Source organism: Microcaecilia unicolor, chromosome 4 (assembly GCF_901765095.1).
Source record: "Microcaecilia unicolor chromosome 4, aMicUni1.1, whole genome shotgun sequence".
Classification (NCBI taxonomy): domain Eukaryota; kingdom Metazoa; phylum Chordata; class Amphibia; order Gymnophiona; family Siphonopidae; genus Microcaecilia; species Microcaecilia unicolor.
The window spans coordinates 138,410,274-138,431,119 of NC_044034.1; the positions used below are offsets into that span (position 1 = coordinate 138,410,274).

A 20,846-nucleotide genomic window follows, 5' to 3' on the forward strand; every position below is an offset into this window, starting at 1 on the left:
GTTGACTATACAATCCTGTAGAGCGACTGGATCAAATTTGCATATCTGGAGTTGTAGTCAACTGGTTTAGGGAATTCCTATCGAACAGAAGCTATGCTGTTAAACAAAACCAAGATCTCTCCCAATTTTAGATTCCTGAGTGTAGGGTCCCCAGGGATTGTCACTCTCCCCGTTCATATTCAACTTCTTCATGTCATCCCTGGGGGATCACTGCATGTAGGCCTAGGTGAATTTCTACTTTACTACGCAGATGACATTCTCCTCCTTCTACCAAAATGTCATCCAAACAGTGACATAACACAACTAATACCAGCTGGGAAGGAAGCCATCCAGAACTGGGCCCTAACAAATAAACTTAAATTGAATCCTCACAAGACCAAGATCTTATGGTTCCGCAATCCAGGAGTTCAAGTACCAGACACCCTAACTGTAGGCATCGACAAGACCTTTACAGTGGAATCAGAAGCTAGAGTGCTTGGTGTTCTTCTTGATTCCTCCTTAACCTTCTCTCCCCATATTGATAAGCGCTAGAAGACAACTCTGTTTAAATTGAGACAGCTCTGTCTGATACATTCCTTTTTGGACCAGAAAGCCTTCACACTGCTGGTCCAAATGCTCATCTTACCTCACCTGGAATATTGCAATGTCCTGTTTGCAAGCATTAAAGCTGGTCTGCTCAAGAAGTTGCAAATTATACAGAACACTGCAGCTAGATTGATCTATGGACTGCATAAGCACACCAGTGTTTCAGCATACCTGTGTAAATTACACTGGCTCCCCATGAAAGACCATATCAACTTCAAAGCTGCCTGCTTGATCTTTCAAATCTTATACAGAACTACCTCAAGCCTATTGATCGACACACTGTCACTAAACCTAGCCCGCTCCTTGAGAATGAGCGACCAGCTGTTCATTTCCTCACAGTCTCACAAGGGAATCAAGTTCTGGAAAACCTCTGGCTCTCTCTTTCCAGTAGTCGGAACATCCCTGTGAAATGCTCTACCTATTGGAATTAGGAAAGAGAAAGATTACCTCAGTTTCAGAAATAAACTAAAAACTGTTCCCTAACCCTTCCACTTAACTCTCCTTCTTAGCCTGGCTTAAATTTCTTGCTATCTTTTGTTATCTCTACCTCTATGTAGGGAATATTAGCGGTATATAAAATGTCTTTTGAAATTGAAATTAATCAAAGAGTCCTCATTTTAAGTACTTTATTTTTAATTACTTCATTATTGACATCCTTCATTATTTGGATTTTGTACTTGTTCAATAGATGTGGCTCCTCGAGCTTGTATACTGCTTAGTACCTTTGGAACAGGCAGTAAATAAAAGCTTATTTATGTAACATTGTTTTACCAATGACAAAAAGATCTCTCTCTCTTTCTTTTCCTGGCTTTCATCACCTTCTTCTTGGATCCATTTCCAGATTATTTTTCTCTGAATGCCACTAAAAATATGAGTAAAAAATTAGATCCTGTCTTTCGTACTACCAGCTTTCATTCTTGGCTTTTCCACTTCTGCCACAACCCTTTTTGAAGTCTTCAATCCTTTCTTCTTTCTTCTATCGTTTACATAGTTCCAAGCTCATTTTCTTACTCAGTTACCAGTCATTTAACATTTGAACAATGTGTTCCTTTCTTTTCCATGGTTTGTGTGTTGTACCCTCCGACAGAGTCTCTTCCCTCCCATATATATTATTGTGTTAAGACTATTATAAAGCTTTGTTTCTGCTCTCATCCTTCCGTTCCTGGCCCTTCAAAACTCAGCTGCAGTTTGTTTTGCGTCACAAACCCACGCCTCCCTCAGCTTATCTTTTAAAATTGGTTATCTGTTAACTGTCAGCTTCTAGCCAAGATTCTCACATGAAAATGCTGGCTTCATTTTCCTCCATTCATATTCCCTAGCAAGTCCAAGCTCTTCTGTACATCTATCAGTCCCCATCCAGTCTTTGTACTTTCTCTTGCTTTCATTCCACAAGAATCTCACATTACTACAAAAATTGAGAACTTGTTAACAGATTGCATTATACAGCACAGAATACACAATACTGACACTATTCAGCAGTGGGTTATCTGATTTAAAATGCACTATTGGCAAGTTCTCTGATTTAGGATAGCTACTGCATTTACATAGTGTTATTAGCTTAAAAATAACCTGTTGGATTGAATACTGGTGCTATCCAGTAAAATAATAACCATGCTGCTGACATGCTTCCAATTCCCTCCCAGCATAATCACTAAATGCAGTACAGCCCATTATATACCTATGAGCTGCATGGATTTGTTAGCGCATGCTAAATCCATTAGCGTTCCTTAGTAAAAGGACCCTGTAGGGCCCAAATATTCATAAAATGCTGAGCTCCCAAATTCATACTGCCCAGAAAAGCCAAAACACAGTAACTGTTGAGAATGTAAATATGAGAAAAGTCCAAAGAACTGATTTCTTTGAATAATCCCCAGCATATTATTCTTGACTACAGTACTGTGTTCTGGCTTAATATATCTCCCATTTATCAAAAGATACTGTGTTTTGGACTTTTGCATCCAAATGTTAAATGGCTTCATATTAAGAAATACACAGTAACTACAGGACATCTAGCAAGTTAGCGACTGTGTTCTGGCTTTTCAGAGCAGTATACTCCTAAGTGAGGTAAATTTCTGCCATATTTGTCTAGATTTATCAGCCTAATTTATGATCCTGGTGCTGGAAATCAGTGCTAAGCTCCTAACTATTTCCCCACCCTAAATATGCCTTATCATCACCCATGTTTTATGCTCCTGAATTAAAGAATTTAGTGAAATTTTGAGTAAAAATGTATACACTCAGCCCTAGTAAATTTTCAGAGACCAATTTATGAGCCTAACTCTCAAAGTCAGGGGCATAAATCATTTAAATATCAGATCCTTGGGGTCAATATTCAGCAAGGCATTTTTGAATAGGAAAAGCTCCTATCGGATAAGTTCCACTGACTGGGCCATAACCAGATTTTCAGCAGCACTTACCTGGATAGACCAACCCGGTGTTACCTGGTTACTGCTGGGGCAACTTGGGGCTGAAGCTGGGATGCAGCAGGAAATTATTCGGGCTCTGCAAATATTAGGTGCTGGTGTCTGGACAGATGACCACATATCAAGCTGATCTAATTATGCTCAGGTATATACTAGTACAGCACTGAAAAAATCGGCTGTACCTCGGTAACTTTCCGGCATTACCAAGTTCTTGAATATTCAGTACCAGATAGGGGTCAATAGTGAACATCAAGGATTAATTTAGCCAGCAGTAGCCAGTTTTTTAAGAAACATTGACTGCCACCAGCTGATTACTGGCCAGTAAAATTATAATTGTCCAGATAAAATTTAACTAGTAGAGAGCCCTGAGATTTCAAAAGAAAAGATTTGGCTAGTTAGTTCAAAACGTTAACCAGGCAAACCTTTTGAATATTTAGCCCACTGTTATATATATATATATATATATATATATATATATATATATATATATATATATATATATATAAATTTTCTATAACATATTATAAAACCTTTTAAAAATCCTATTACTCTTTGAAGAATTCTCCAGATGTGAATGAGTACTTTGAGATTACATAGGCAGTCTAACTCTATAGCAGGGGTGGAAATACTGTAGTTAACATGTATGTCCATTTTGAAGGAATGTGATTTCCAGAAAGAGGAGAGGCAGCTTGTGGTTTTGGAGGGAGCAATAGCCAGCAGAGAAAGAGAGAGAGAGAGAGAGAGCGAGGAAGAAACTGCATGAAAATTCTGGGACAGCGTGGGATATGGAGAGAGCCATTATACGCAATATCTGGATGGAGTTCAACTACATTTCACAGCATCCAACACAGGTTTAATGATTAAAATGAAAGTGGGGCAGCATTTCTAGAGATCATTCCAGCACTTCTATGTGCTGGGGATTTAGTAGGATGACTACATACACTGGTCTTCACTGAAGGGCTTTGGAGAATGGGGGCTACCAGGGCTGCCGAGGGGGGGCAGGGAGGCAAAATTCCCCGGGCCCAGTCTTCCAAGGGTGGCCCGGTGCCGGGGTCTCTCTCTCTCTCCTGCCAGGACCCGAGTCACAAGTGATTCCGTCCCGACAGGAGCAGGAGAGAGAAAACTTCGGCACCACAGCTGGGCCTCCCTTGGAGGCTGGGGAGGACCTGGAGGAGCAATTCTGGTGCTGCTCTTCTGTCCAGCTGAGCAGCTGCTTTTCCTCTCAGGCACACATACTCGATTTTGAAACCGAGCATGCCCCGAGAGAAAAAGCAGCCACAGGGGCAGGCAATCGGCAGAAGAGCAGTGCTGGAGGAAGACATCTTCTGCTGGCGAGGCCTCGGGATCCCCGCCAGCCAAGGTATTTTGCGGCTGCGATCTGGGGGGGGGGAGCGGCAGTGATGAATGTGGGGGGCGGCCATGGCCCGAGCCCGGTGGTGAGGTAAGTGGAAAAACTTAAGGAAGGAAAAAGAATGAGTAAGGTTATTATTGCACTAGGATGTAAATTGATTGTTATCCAATCTGTTCAGTGCAAATCCTTGGGAATAACCTCTGTATGTGTCAGAGTGAAACTCTTGAATATTATAAACAGAAAGAGCTTTCCAGCCTGCAAACCTAAAACACATGGTCTGAATCAGTAAAATTAAATTTCATGTTGGCTCTCAAACCCACCATTTAAATGCAGGCTACATGTAGCTTGCCTTGTGGAAGTGAAATTTTCAGCGTTAGAGTCTGCCACTAGCCACCTCCTAAACATAAGTACTGTGATTACTTATTTTTAGAAATGTGTGAAATTATTCATAGTGAAAGTAAAACATGTTAAAACTGCAAATTACTCACATCTATTACTCACATCTATAGCAGCATTAATCCATTGATTTCATTACCCCACATATGTCCGAGTCGAGGACTCAGTCCTGTGTGGCTTACTTTAAATTAATCAGATATACAAATACAGGATGGGGAGGCTGACATCAAATTAATCAGTTATACAAGTATGGAATAGAGTGCGAGAAGAGGGAGCAAGAGAGAGAAATGGACATGTTAGCATATCTAGGGGTGTGTGGTAACATGATCTGGTTATGGCTTTTCGAGATGTCTGTCGCTTGATGCTAAGTTATATCTATCAGCAGGAATTTCTTGTACAGAAATGTTTTTCGTTTTTTGAGAAAACTGTCATAGATGACATCATGATGTGTGTCCTTGGGCAATGTATCCCACCATCTGGCCTTGTTGAATGGGAAGTTTGCGGTGTGGGCTGATTTGTAGACCACCCCATTACAGCTGAGAAGGTGTATGATCAGGTAATCTCTCAACTTCTCCTTGAGGGTTGGTTGTGGTAGTTCTACTAGTGACATCATGTAGCTTGGTGCTGTGCTGTATACAACCTGGTAGATGAAGGTGCATATTTTGAAGATCACCCGTGCTCTTATTGGTAGCCAGTGTAGATGTCGCAGCAGTGGCATTGCGTAGTCGTATCTGGATGCTCCGCAGATCAAACGTGCAGAGGTGTTTCGGGCTGTTGTAGTTTTTTGAGTATATATTCTCTGCATCCCGCATAGACTGCATTGCAGTAATCTATCTGAGACAGAACAAAGCTTTGGACTAGAAAGCGGAAAGTAGTTTTTGAAAAATATGCTTTTAGTCATCATATTTTCCATAGTAATTTAAATGTTTTTGGTGTTAATGCTGATACCTGCTGTTCTAGTGTTAGATGTTGGTCGATCAGTATTCTTAGCACTTTGATGTTAGTCAAAGTGTATTCTGTTTGATCAATATGAATTATGTTGCTTGATATTGGTTTGTGAGGGCTGGTTGTCACCATGAACTTCATTTTTTCTCTGTTGGGTTTCAGCTTGAAAGTCGTGGCCCAGGTTTCCATCAGCTCAAGTGCCAGTTTGATATCTCTTAGTGCAGTCAAGATGTTATGAGCAAAGGGGATGCTTATGGTTATATCATCCGCATACATGTATGTTTTAAAGCCGTTCACTTCTAGTTTATGGCTCAAGGGGGCCATCAGAATGTTAAATGATGGCGAGATGGGGGGAACCTTGTGGTACTCTACATTCTGGAATCCATTCTGCTGAGAGAGAACCTGGAATCTTCAGTTTGTAGAATCTGCAGCTCAGGAAACCATTAAACCCAGGAGAGAACCTTGTCTCCTGTTCCGATGTTGTCTAGCAAGTTTAATAACAACCCATGGGCTACCATGTCAAATGCTGATGACATGTCAAACTGGAGGATCATGACCCTGTCACCTGTGCTGATCTCTTTTCAAAATAATTTAAATCAGCTGTTCAAGGGAAAACCAGGCATATTTAGCATCATAGGAGCCAACTTTTCAAAATGATTGAAGGTGCTAAATCCAATGGGAATTACTTCTCCATAGACACAATTAAGGAGTTTGCTCAGTATTGCTCAAGTACCCACAGAGCTGTCTCCAATGTTCAGGGGCAGTTAACTGCATAGTGCCGTTAAAAATGCCTGGTTGGACCCATGCCTAAACTAGCTATTCTGGGGGCATTCTGGGGGCAAAGTTGGCACTTAGTTGGTTAGGTGCTGATTTTTAGCATTTAACCAGCTAAGATAACTGCATAAAACACAGTCCTATCTTTCCGCAGTTCTTCATAGCATTGAACATCTAGGGCTAATCCTGCCTGTCGTAGTCAGTGTTTTTGTTTTTTTTTTTTTTTAATTCTTTATTTATAATTTCAAAATTTTACATCACAAGAAAAAACTTGTTACAGAAAAAACAGACCCAAAATAAACATTAGGATAAAATATCCAAAGAAAACTTTTGTAGTCATATATTGTGTCTTCTTTAAATCACACTGACTGCTATGGTTTGAATATCAATAGTTGTGGATTAGTGCTTAGGCACCATACCACATGTACACGCAAAGTATGTAATGTATGCATATTAATGCTAATATTCTAAACATTTACACACATAATGTTATTGATTTGTCAGCCAATATTCAGCCAGTGGTGGTTAGTGGTTTTTAAGTACTGACTGTCACTGTCTAAATTAGACCCAGATATTTAAGGCCATATCCAGGCACTGGCACTGAATATCTGGATATGACTGGACATGTGCTGAGCACCAGCATTTATACAGGCCCCAACTGATAGGAACTCACATAAGACACTTATGCAAATAAGGGGATTTTTCAGGTCTCCTCTCCGTCCCCTGGAGCATGTACTTCCTCCCCTTCCAACTGACCCCCTTCCTGTACCCCCACAGAAAGCAACCCCCACCTCCCTTCCTTCAACAGGAACTTTCCCCCACAAGCATCGGGTCACTTCTGAAGGGCCCCAGGGCTGACCTTTACAGTCCTTGCTGCTGCAATCTCTAGCAGCAGTCTACAAAAAAAGCTACAGTGGAATTGAACCAGGCTTTCCTGATTCTCACTGTACTAATAAATAGGCTACTCCTTCACTTATACGTGCTTACCTATTATTTTTCAAATGTACACGTGTACAAACAGCAGCTAATTAACAATAGAGGCCCCGATCCTTATCTATTTTCAATTTGTAGGGAGAAAGAAGCACCAGGAAAAAAAAGGGGAGGGGCCCTTTTCATCCCTCCAGTTAAGGGCTGGCCCAAGCTAGCACTTTTAACAAACCTATATGTGCTAAGGAGTAGCTGGAAATCCATTCTATTTCTGAAATGGGGAATACATATGCAGATTTTAGTTCTAACCAAGCCCGGACCAAATCACTCCCTCTTGCAATACATATGGTTAAACAAAAGAAAACAAAAAACAAACAAAAAAAGCAATCCCTATAGTTTTTTGCTGTTTTCTCAGCAACTATTTGGAATTTCAGTGTGAAATTTTACAGCATTATTTCTTGTTACTATCTATGTTTATGTGCTGAGTGGAATCAGATTTTCTTTAAACAAGATTAAGTTACAGACTTTTTAGCGTGAGCACCCAGTGATTTTTACGTGTTCAAAAAATGTTTGCCATGTAAAACTACCATTATTTGGAAAAAAAATAGGGTACCTACTTACTGTTAATGACATCACAATGATGTAGACTTCTGTCTGGGGAGCAATTTTGAAGGCCTATCAAAAGCTCCATCCTAAGACGCAAACAATCGCTGAACTCAAAGAAGCGCTGCAGATAATATGGGATAGCCTGCCACAGGGAGTAATCGACTTCCCAAAGTGACTGAAGGCCTGTGTTAAAGCTCAGGGTGGACGCTTTGAGCATTCACAGTGACTGCGAAATTCTGACATACTGTTATTTGTACTGTTTGAATGACATTATTTTACTGTGTTTGAATGACATTATTTTACTGTATTTTAGCTCAAACGTTTTTGATATACAAAAATTGCTAGGAAGTAATGCTAAAATGTCAGTAACATCAACACAGCTTAAGATAATTAAAGGGGGGGGGGGTAAAAAACATAAAATAAATTTTAAAAAATTTTAAAAAGTTATGCAGGTGCCGGCCCAATATTCAGAGCTGGCACCCGCATATCTAAGTGGCCTTATTTAGGACAGCTCTTGAGCTGTCCTAGATGAAGCACTTAGCTATGCAGGTTCCAGCACTGAATATTGCCAGAACCCGCATAACCTGGGGCTCCTCCCCAGTGCCGCACCCAGTGCTGCCCCCGACCTGCCCACTTTTTGTTTGGATGGTCTCAGGGGATATTCAGTGGCACTGTCTGGTTAAGTGCTACTGAACAGCCCTGGTTAGGTGGCAGGAAGCTATTTAAGCGGGTAGGAGAGGTTCCTGCCCGCTTAAATCGCTTTGAATATTGGCCTTTTAGTACTTTGAAAATAAGCCCCGTGGAGGGGCATAATCGAACAAAAACGTCTATCTCCATGGGCGTTTATCTCCGAGAACGGGTCCGTGAAGGGGCGGACCGAACCGTATTTTGGGAAAAAATAGACGTCCATGTTTTATTCGACAATTTGTGAGCTGGGCGTTTTTGTTTTTCAGCGATAATGGAAAATGAAAGTGCCCAGCTCAAAAACGAATAAATCCAAGGCAATTGTTCGTGGGAGGGGCCAGGAGTCGTAGTGCACTGGTCCCCCTCACATGCCAGGACACCAACCGGGCACCCTAGGGGGCACTTTGACAAAAAAAAAAAAAAAAAGGTAAAAGAGCTCCCAGGTGCATAGCACCCTTCCCTTGGGTGTTGAGCCCCCCAAATCCCCCTCAAAACCCACCACCCACAAGTCTACACCATTACTATAGTCCTAAGGGGTGAAGGGGGGCACCTACATGTGGGTACAGTGGGTTTGGGGGGCGGTGTGGAGGGCTCCCATTCACCAGCACAAGTGTAACAGGTGTGGGGGGGGATGGGCCTGGGTCTACCTGCCTGACGTCCACTGCACCCCCTAATAACTGCTCCAGTGACCTGCATACTGCTGCCAGGGAGGTGGGTATGACATTTGAGGGTGAACATAAAAAGTTGTGAAACGGCATATTTTTGTGGTGGGAGGGGGTTAGTGACCACTGGGGGAGTCAGGGGAGGTCATCCCCGACTCCCTCCAGTGGTCATCTGGTCATTTAGGGCACTTTTGGGGCCCTATTCGTGGAAAAACAGGGTCCAGGAAAAGTGCCCTAAATTCTCGCTAAAAACGCATATTTTTTTTCCATTATCGGCGAAAGGCGCCTATCTCTGATTGGCCGATAACCACGCCCCAGTTCCGCCTTCACCACGCCTTTGACACGCCCCCATCAACTTTGTCCGCATCCGCAACGGAGTGCAGTTGCAAACGTCCAAATTCGGCTTTCGATTATACCGCTTTATTCGTTTTTGTGAGATAAACGTCTATCTCCCGATTTGGGTCGCAATATAGGCGTTTTTCTTTTTCAATTATAAGCTGGATAGTGTAATTGCTGACTCCTAAAATCAGGTTTTATCCATATATGTGATTAGTTTTCCTGCTTTTAATGGTGTATACGTTAAGAACATTTTAGAGGGTTTCACCCTTTTTCAAGCTGTTTTGTATGGAATAATCTTCCATTGGTTATAAAGCAGCAGCTATCTTATTTGGGGTTTTAGAAATTTTTAAAAACTCAATTGTTTCAGAGATGTTTCATGTACAAGTGTATTTATTTAAAATGATTCTTGTTTACAGATTATGTTATTTATTTTATATTGTAATTTGATTCATTTCTTTGAAGGCATGAATAAACATGTGGCTAAAGGTGAGTTGGTTGATGTAGTGTATCTAGATTTTCAGAAAGCTTTTGATAAATTTCCTCATGAGAGACTCCTGAGAAAATTAAATAGTCTTGGGATAGGAGGCAAGGTTCTGATGTGGATTAGAAATTGGTTATAGGACAGAAAATTGAGGGTAGGATTAAATGGTTTAGTGGAGTTCCGCAGGATCAGTACTGGGACAGGTGCTATTTAACATTTATAAATGACATGGAAATCGGAATGACAAGTGAGGCAATTAAATTTGCAGATGACATAAAACTATTCAAGGTTGTTTAAACACGTGTGGACTGTGAAATATTGCAGGAAGACCTTAGGAAATTGGAAGAGTGGGCATCCAAATGGCACATGAAATTTAATGTGGACAAATGCAAAGTGATGCACATTGAAAATAATAATCCGAATCATAGCTACCCGATGCTAGAGTCCACCTTGGGGGTCAGCACTCAAGAAAAAGATCTGGGTGTCATTGTAGATAATACTCTGAAATATTCTGCTCAATGTGCAGTGGCAGCCAAAAAAGCAAACAGGATGCTAGGAATCATTAGGAAAGGGATGGTGAATAAGACCAAAAATATTATAATGCCTCTGTATCTCTCCATGGTGCGACCGCATCTTGAGTATTGCGTTCAGTTCTGGTCACCATATCTCAAAAAGTGGAATTAGAAAAGGTTCAAAGAAAAGCAACCAAAATGATAAAGGGGATGGAACTCCTCTCGTATGAGGAAAAGCTAAAGAGGTTAGGGCTCTTCAGCTTGGAAAAGAGACAGATGAGGGGAGATATGATTGAAGTCTACAAAATCCTGAGTGATGTAGAATGAGTTGAAGTAAATTGAGTTTTTATTCATTCCAAAAGTACAAAAACTAAGGAACACAAAGAAGTTACATGGAAATACTTTTAAAACAAATAGGAGGAAATATTTTTTTCACTCAAAGAATAGTTAAGTTCAGGAACTCTTTGCCAGAGGATGTGGTAATAGCGGTTAGCATATCTGGGTTTTAAAAAGCTTTGGACATACTCCTGGAGAAAAAGTCCATAGTCTGCTATTGAGACAGACATGGGGAAGCAACTGCTTGCCCTAGGATTTGTAGCAAGGAATGTTGCTACGATTTGGGTTTCTGCCAGGAACTTGTGACCTGGCTTGGCCACTGTAGGAAACAAGGTACTTGGTCAGATGGACCATTAGTCTGACCCAGTATGGCTACTCTTATAATTTACAAGTGTTCCACCTCTGATGTAGGCAGGAGCATTTACACCAGCTACATGGCTAGTGTTAGTGATCACACTATAAATGTGAGTGTGTTTTCTGCCACTTGTGCAGAAAAGTACGTACCTTTTACCCTCTTACCCAGGTGCTGTGTTACAGAATTACCTTCTGCTCTATGATGTTTTCATAAATGTAAAATAACATACATATCTGGATACAAATACATTTTGTCCTATCATTTACTTGAGGACAGTACATGACTCATATATACCTGGATACTGCTCACCATCTGGGTCCTCTTTTGCTTCTTCACTCTTCCTTTTCTCACGTGCCTCTTTAAAACGCTTCTTTTCTACACCTGAACCTCTTGAGCATTTTCTAATTCGACATTTTTTACGCTGCACAGTTTCTGGACAGGGAGCTCCTCCAAACTGAGGTTCCATCATGATCATTCGTGTCCTGATCATATGACCCTTCCCACATGACTTATTGCATTCAGACCATTGGGACCACTCTGTGAGCTCACACTGCATGGCTGGGAAAAGAAGACAAAGCAAAATGAAAATAATGTCTGCCAAAATAATTTATTCAGGGCAAAGGACAGCCTTTTTTTGGTCCTAACTTTATGCGGTTAGCCAGTAACCGGCTACATCACCACTCACTCAAACTCCACCCTGGCCTGCCCCTAACCTCGCCAGTTAGGAGATGGCCAGTTAGTGAGAATATTCAGTGGCACTGTCCGCTTAAGAGTTGCTGAATATCCCCACTTAGCCCTGACCAACTGATTTAAAAGGCCAGGAGCCTCTCCTTGCCATTTAAATTGCTTTGAATATCTACTCCCATGATTATTTGGGATAGATAATCATAGGATATGACTAGCTACTAACACAGGGTAGTAATTTTACCTTATATGACATGTGATGTTACTCTGAACTGATGAAGGGTATGGTGTTACAGTTGAAACTTTGGTGTATGTTTCCATGGTGCATATAGTTATGTGTTAGTTCCTTATGTAAACCCCCTGGTGGCAGAGCAAGGTATTAAATGATGGTACCAAATATGTCACAGTGTTTCCCTGAAATGACTCAACACCAACCAGGGAGTTTAACAATAAAAAGAAAATATTTTTTTAATAGTGAATTATATTTAAATGCTAATGAAATTTTATCAACTTGCAAATTTAACATATGTATTCCAATTACAGGTTAGCAACACAAATCAGTTAGTCTCTAGAAACATTGAGAGCATCCTCAGATAAGTATAAATATTAGTTACATAAATCATTTAAGTACATTCAATTCCACAAAACACCAGACTCTTCAAAGTCTCCCCTCTCCTGTCCCTCAGACCCCTGGAGACCCCCAAGGATCCCATATGTAAGTTTTCCTCTACTCTTTTTTTTCCTTCTTTTAGTTATCTCTCACTTATTTTCAGGTTTCCTTTACTATTTTCTCTTATGTGCACTTTTTAAAATAGTTTCAGTCACTTAGCTGCTCTCTTTGTTTTCTCTCTCTGGCTCTCTTGAACGGTGGCTGCCTTTTCTTTCAGGTGATGATCTCCAGCATCAACTTTCTTCCAGTCTTTCCCTAGTAACATGTTCTCACCAATAGAGCTCTCTCCCAACTGCCAGCCTGAGCTGTTTGTCACTCTCCTGAGAGTTCCATCAGCATGCGGAACACTCAGCACATGCACACAGACTACTCAGTTTCACTGCACTGCTCACTATCTCTACACCAGATCTAGAAGGAGCCAAGTAATCTTTTAAAATTTAACCCATAGGGTTACACTTATCTGTAATTTTATGAACAGTGATTATATAAACAATGTATTTTTTATGTGTAGTAGGTAATTTGTATTAAATAAGCAGAATATAGTTAATATGTTTTATTTTTACTTTTAGTGTTTTTGGTAAGGATATTGTATAGTTTGTATTATATTTATTTACTCATTCAATTTTATAGCCCTTCCTATCGACGATGCCCAGAATGTGTTACATAATTTATATTCATAATAAAAACACAATACATAAATAAAATAAACTAAATCAATTTGCCAACTTAACAAAATAAATCAATCTATCAATTTCCACTAGAGCAAATGGGTTTTTACAGCCTTGCGGAAACAAATTACATCAAGAGGCAGCCTATTCCATAATCAAACCAATGAATAGGAAAAGGCCGGAGAAGGAGCACATTGTAGTTGGAAAGACCTTGCAGGGTGCAGAAGAAAAATGTCTCTCACCATGAGAGCGTAACAACTGATTAAAAATCATAGGATAGGAGGCAATGACCTTCTGTGGATTTGGAATTGGTTATTAGACAGAAAACAGAAGGTAGAGTTAAATGGCCATTTTTCTCAATGGAGGAGGGTGAATAGTGGAGTAACGGCAGGGATCTGTACTGGGACTAGTGTTATTTAATATATTTATGAATGATCTGGAAAATGGAACAATGAGTTGTGGTGGTTAAATTTGCAGATGACATAAAACTATTTAAAGTTGTCAAAACACATTTGGATTGTAAAAAATTGCAGAAAGACCTTAGGAAACTGGAAGACTGAGCATCCAAATGACTGATGAAATTTAATGTGGACAAATGCAAAGTGATGAACATTGGGAAGAATAATCCAAATCATAGTTACCTGATGCTAGGGTCCACTTTAGGAGTCAGCACTCAAGAAAAAGATCTAGGTGTCATTGTAGACAATATGCTGAAATCTTTTGCCCAGTGTGCGACGGTGGCCAAAAATGTAAACAGGATGCTAGGAATTATTAGGAAAGGGATGCAAAATAAGAAGAATCTTATAATGCCTCTATATTGCTCCATGGTGTGACCTCATCTTGAGTACTGCATTCAATTATGGTCAAATAAAAAAACCAACAAAAGTGGAGAAACTAGATCTGCTATGAGGGTAAAGATTAAAAAACCAAAAATGTAGCGTGACAACACGAAACTTCCAAATCACCGTGGAGGCGAGTAAGAGATAATAAAACTTTATTTTAAAAACAATGTAAAAAAAACAACACAAAAGACTCGACACGGAGCTGTGTTTCGGCGAAAAACACCTGCTTCAGGAGTCTGTTTGTTCTGTAAGCCAATGGATGGGGAAGCTTAAGCGAGTAAACCAAATCAAGCCTTTAAAAAGACTAGTGATTAGTGAATGCACCAAGCATAAGCTTTAAAGTGACAATAGAGACTGTGAAGAGTCAATCTCAGTAGTGCTGCCTCAGCATTTTTGTTCAGCACTAACCTCTTTAGCCTTTCCTCATATGGGAGGAGTTCCATCCCCGTTATTATTTTGGTCACCCTTCTTTTAAACTTTTATAATTCCGCAATTACTTGTAGCATCAGGTAACTATGATCTGGATTATTCTTCCTAATGTTCATCAGTTTGCATTTCTCCACATTAGATTTAATCTGCCATTTAGATTCCAGTTTCCTAAGGTCTTTCTGCAATTTTTAAAGGCTTGATTTGGTTTACTTGCTTAAGCTGCCCCATCTATTGGCTTACATAACAAACAGATTCCTGAAGCAGGTGTTTTTCGCCAAAACACGGCTCCGTGTCAAGTCTTTTGTGTTGTTTTTAAATCCCTCCTCTCAGTACCCTTCTCCACCACCGCCAACTCCAGGCTCCGCCCTTTCTGCCTCGCCTCACCCCATGCTTGGAATAAACTCCCTGAGCCCATACACCAGGCCCCCTCCCTGCCCATCTTCAAATCCTTGCTCAAAGCCCACCTCTTCAATGTCGCCTTCGGCACCTAACCACTACACCACTATTCAGAAAATCTTGACTGCCCCAACTTGACATTTCGTCCTTTAGATTGTAAGCTCCTTCGAGCAAGGACTGTCCTTCTTTGTTAAACTGTACAGCGCTGCGTAACCCTAGTAGCGCTCTAGAAATGTTAAGTAGTAGTAGTAGTAAATATCGTTTTATTATCTCTTACTCGCCTCCACAGTATCTTGGAAGTGTCATGCTGATCATGCTAATTTTTTGTTTTTTTATTCAATTATGGTCATCATATCTCAGAAAAGATATAGCGGAATTATAAAAGGTTCAAAGAAGGGTGACCAAAATGATAAAAGGGATGGAACTCCTCCCATATGAGGAAAGGCTAAAGAGGCTAGGGCTCTTCAGATTGGAAAAGAGATGGCTAAGGGAAGATATGATTGAGGTCTATAAAATCCTGAGTGGTGTAGAATGGGTAGAAGTGAACTGATTTTTCACTCTTTCAAAAAGTACAAAGACCAGGGGACACTCAATGAAATTACATGGAAATACTTTTAAAACAAATAGGAGGAAATATTTTTTCAACCTCTGGAACTCGATGCTGGAGAATGTGGTAACCGCGGTTAACATATATGGGTTTAAGAAAAGATTTGGACAAATTCCTGGAGGAAAAGTCCATAGTCTGTTATTGAGATGAACATGGGGGAAGCCACCGCTTGACCCGGGATTAGTAACATGGAATGTTGCTACTAATTGGATTTCTGCCAGGTACTTGTGACCTGGATTGGCCACTGTAGGAAGCAGGATACTGGGCTAGATTGACCATTGGTCTGACCTAGTATAGCAATTCTTAAGTTCTTAGATACATAACTTGGAACCATATCATGAAAAACTTTAAAAGTTAACACTAACGTCTTAAAAATACACTGTTTGCTGATAGGAAGCCAATGCATTGATAGAAGAGAAGGTATCTTATTTATGTTTGTTTATTTTCATGTGATGATATTGCTGTTATTTGATTTTTGTCATTTTTTAGCTATGCCTCAGATGAAGACATCTCGAATCATGACCATATTGGGCTTTTGATCATAATAAAGGTTTAACTTTTATTGTGGTCTGCAATCCTCTGATTTTACCTCAGCCTGTGTGGCTCTTCACCTCTGCCTTTCTTGTGTGTTAGGTTGTTTGAGGAAGATTATTTCACACAGCCCCTATGCATTACATTTATTTTTATTTTTATTTCATTTAATTGATTGGACTTACAATCACCCATTGTTTCCATTCTGGGCACTTTACAGATATACATTTGCATTAAAAAAACAAGAAACAAGCAGTACAATAAAATACTAAAAAAGACCATATTAGTTATATTAACATTCCTTCATTAGTTATTAATGGGGCTACAGATTAATTGCAATTAACGCTACGATTAACATGTTAATCATTAATTGCAATTAAAAAATGTAATGCGATTAATGATTAACTGTCCTCCCTCCCCTGTCCACCCACACACATGCAAACATGGCTGGTCCAGCATCTCTCCCTCCCCTCCAGGACAGCCGGTGGCTCGCTCTTCCCTCCTCATCCAGTTTACCTCTTTTTTTCAGTAAATCTTTGCCCTGCAGTGACAGCGGTATTAAAAAGTTGCCTTGATCTATGCCAGGCCTTTTCCTCTGACCTGTCCCACCCCTTCTGATGCAGCTTCCTGTTTTAAGAAGGGGGTGGGACAGGTCAAAAGGAAAGTCCCAATGCAATAGGCCGAGGCAGCGTTTCAATACTCCTGCAGGGCAAAGATTTACTAAAAAAAAAAAAAAAAAAGAAGGTAAATTGGGAGGGGAAGGGAGAGAGCAGCCCTGGAGGACCAGAGGGGAGGGAGAGATGCCAGACTGACTGTGCGGGCAGGCAGGGGAGGTCATCGAGTGAGAACCGCGGGAGAGGAGGAGAGGCGAGGCACAGCAAATTAGAGAGAGAGGTAGAGAGAGAATAGGTGAAGGCACAAGAGGCACATGAGAGAGAGAGAGAAAGTGGGTGAAAGCACAGGGGGCACATGAGAGAGAGAGAGAGAGAGAATGGGTGAAGGCATAGGAGGCACATGAAAGAGAGAGAGAATGGGTGAAGGCACGGAGGCGCACATGAGAGAGAGAGACAGAATGGGTGAAGACACAGGGGGGAACATGAGAGAGAGAGAATGGGTGAAGGCACAGGGGGCACATGAGAGAGAGAGAATGGGTGAAGGCACAGGGGAGCACATGAGACAGCTAGAACAAGCCTGGAGAAAATCTAGAAATAAAAAATTCTATATAGTCTGGAGGAGAGAAATCAAAAACTACAAGAACCAAATAGCAGAGGTGAAAGACTTTTTTCAGTCAAGAAATAAGAAACTCTTATAACCCCTCAAAATCCCTCTTTAAAATCTTTGAAGACCTTACAAACGCAAATCCAATTCTTGCGATTCCGGAAGTACAACCAAGTAAAAAAAAACAAAAAAAAAACCTGGCACAATTCCAAGAAAAAGTGATAAAATCAGACACCTTTTCTGAAGTCAATTTAGCCAATCTGGTAGGAACAATTCCAGATAGTCAGAAAAACGACATCCTCGCAGACAGAATATGGGAAAACTTTGAAGAAATCAATTCTACTGCAGTCAGGAAGACAAAATCATGCTTCTTGGATGTGTGCCCATCATATCTACTAACCAACATTCCACCTAAAACTCTGAAATGGTTGACCGACTTCGTAAACAGAACGTTGCAATCAAGCTGCTACCCTAATTCCCTATCAGAAATAATACCAACACCCTTACCAAAATCCCTAGGAGCAGATCTATCCAAAATAGAGAACTACCATACAGTTGCAAGTATACCATGAATGGCTAAACTGTTAGAATTCCTGGTAAATAAACAGCTCCAATCTTTGCTACAATCCTTCAACATTCTACACAAGACACAACATGGCTTCAGGCCCCAACACAGTACAGAAACCTTACTCCTCATCTTAACCACCAAAGTCAGACAGTTTCTGAGGAAAGGTCAACATTTCAGTAGCATTCGACGCTGCAAACCACTCAATACTTCATCTACTAAGACAGCTATGTATCGCTGGTAAAGTACTGTGCTGGTTCAATCTATTCCTAAAGATTAGATCTTACTGCATCAAGGGTAAAAATGGAAAATCACCAAGTTGGCGCCCTGGATGCGGTGTTCCCCAGAACTCACCACTCTCACCTTCCCTATTTAATATCTGTGTTTCCTAGGACATTATATGCCAGCCAGTGGAATCTCAATGCTATCATACGCAGATGTTATCTTTCTACGATGCCCAGTATTTGAAAAGTTCGAGGACACCTTAGACTCCATCAAACACCACATCTCTGTAATTGATGGGTAAGCTACAAATTACCTCCTGAAGCAAAAAACAAAAATACTCTGGTTTGGTGATACAAATAGTCTCCCAACAAAATCAGTAATGCTGAGCACAGGAGAAACACTAACAATAAAAAATCATTCAAGGATACTAGGAGTGATCCTCGATTCTGGACTTTGTTGCGATAAGCAAATTAATTCCCTTAGTAAAAGATTCTTCTTCAAACTCAGACAATTAAGAACAATAAGATCATATCTCCAACAAGAGGACTTTAGAAATTCTGGCCCAAGCAGTTTTGCTACCACAGTTAGACTACTGCAACTCGCTATACCTTTGAATTGCGAGCTGCAACTGCTTACAACTACTGCAAAACACCACAGTTTGGCTAGTTTGTGGCCTAGGCTGTTGCAACAGAGTGTCATCTCCCAGACAAATTTACACTGGCTGGCAATCTACCAGTGTATTAACTTTAAGGTAATCTGCTTAACCTTTAAATCAGTATTTGGTTTAAACTCGGAGGGACTAGGTAAGATTCTTGATGTATCATCCCCGAATAGAAATTTCGGCTTTTAAGGACACTGAAACTAGGTTTTCCTTCTCTGAAGAGTATTCGCTTCAAGACCATGATTGAAAATTCCTTCCCTTTTGCTGGGACATAGAAACATAGTAGATGTTGGCAGATAAAAAACTGTATGGTCCATCCAGTCTGCCCAACAAAATAAACTCATTACATATGGTATATATACCTGTTTGTGATTTATCCTTGCCATTTTTAGGTCATGGACCATAAAGTCTGCCAGGCATTGGCCTTGTTCTTAAATTTCTGAAGGTGTTGTTATTTAAAGGATTCTACTCATTTACTGCAGATTTTAGACACCGTAAAACAACAAATAGACATGAAATGCATCCTGGTAACACTGGACATTCAAGCCTTATACTCTAACATACCTCAACAAGCAGCACTACACATTTTGGATTCGTGTAGCCATAGACTAGAGATTTCTGCAGATAAAAAACAATTTTTGAACACCATTGCAGAACTAGTCCTGCTTAGAAATTATCTCTGTTTCGAGGATGCATTTTATCTTCAAATAAAAGGAGTCGCCATGGGTGCTACAGTAGCACCCACGGTGGAATGTTTGTACATGGCCGAGTTTGAAAAAACATATGTATACACTTCTGGATATTATACAAAGGTCATATTGTGGCGTTGATTCATAGATGACATATTACTAATCTGGAGTGGTAGCTTAATGGAATTGGAGGATTTCTTAAGTGATCTCAATAATAGTGATCCTAACATTAAATTCACATCGAACATTGGAGACCAAGAAGTGGATTTCTTAGATGTGCATATTGCATTGAGACAGGATAGGATAATTACATCTTTATTCAGAAAACCCACAGACAGGATCTTGTAACCTGTTGTCTTCTAGAAAGTCAACAATCCTTTCCTGTAGCAGTGATTCCATTATTTTTCCTACCACAGATGTGAAGCTTACTGTCCTGTAGTGTCCCACTTCTTCCCTGTTTTCACTTTTGTGAAGAGGGACATCAGCTCATCTCCAATCCCTCAGAACCTCTCCCATCTCTAAAGAGCTATTAAATAAATCCTTAAGAGGTCCCACCAGGCGTTCTCTGAGCTCCCTCAGTATCCTGGGGTGTATCCCATCTGGCCCCATAGCTTTGTACACGTTCAGATTTTCAAGCTGTTTGTAAACATTTTTTTCTGTAAACGGAGCACTATCTACTCCATTCCCAGATATACTCTTGGCCACTGACCGCAGTCTTTCACCAGGATTTTCTTCAGTGAACACAGAAGAGAAGTATTTGTTTAGAACGTTCACTTTATCCTCATCACTTTCCACATAGCTATTCTCAGTATCTTTCAATCTTGCAATTCCATTCATATTTTTTCTCCTTTCCCCAATATATCTAAAAAAAAGGTCTTGTCACATCTTTTTACATCTTTAGCCACTTTTTCTTCCACCCGCACTTACGCTAGCCATATTTCCCTATTCGCTTCTTTGAGCTTAATCCGATAATCTTTACCATGATCATGTATCTACAAACATGAAACTTCAATAAACCATTCTCTTTGTACCATTTGTGAGACCCCCGGGCAAGGGTTATTGGAGTGGCCCTGGGAATAACTCAACCAGACAAGGTGTATAAATGTGACAGTAAATGTTTTATTCACTTGAGTCCTAGAACCTGTTACCTCACAGTCCAGGAACCTCAGATGCAACAGTTTTTCTGGTTTAGCAACAGTCTTGAGTAGGCCTCTGGCTAGCAGGCCAAGAAGTCTGTGGCTGGTAGGGCTGCCCTGCCCCAAACACAGCCTGTAAACTCTCAGGT

General features: G+C 40.5%; 1 protein-coding gene across 2 annotated transcripts in view; it reads right to left on the reverse strand.

Moving 5' to 3' along the window:
- The window catches only part of SPON1 (spondin 1), a 170,224-nt gene that overhangs the window by 15,195 nt on the left and 134,183 nt on the right, over window positions 1–20,846 (reverse strand). The window contains exon 15 of one of the 2 annotated variants that reach the window (XM_030200636.1): window positions 11,686–11,934. In XM_030200636.1, coding sequence (XP_030056496.1) covers window positions 11,686–11,934 — 249 coding nt within the window. Of the gene's footprint in view, window positions 1–11,670; window positions 11,935–20,846 lie in introns of both variants that reach the window. The other variant, XM_030200635.1, reaches the window with a different exon arrangement.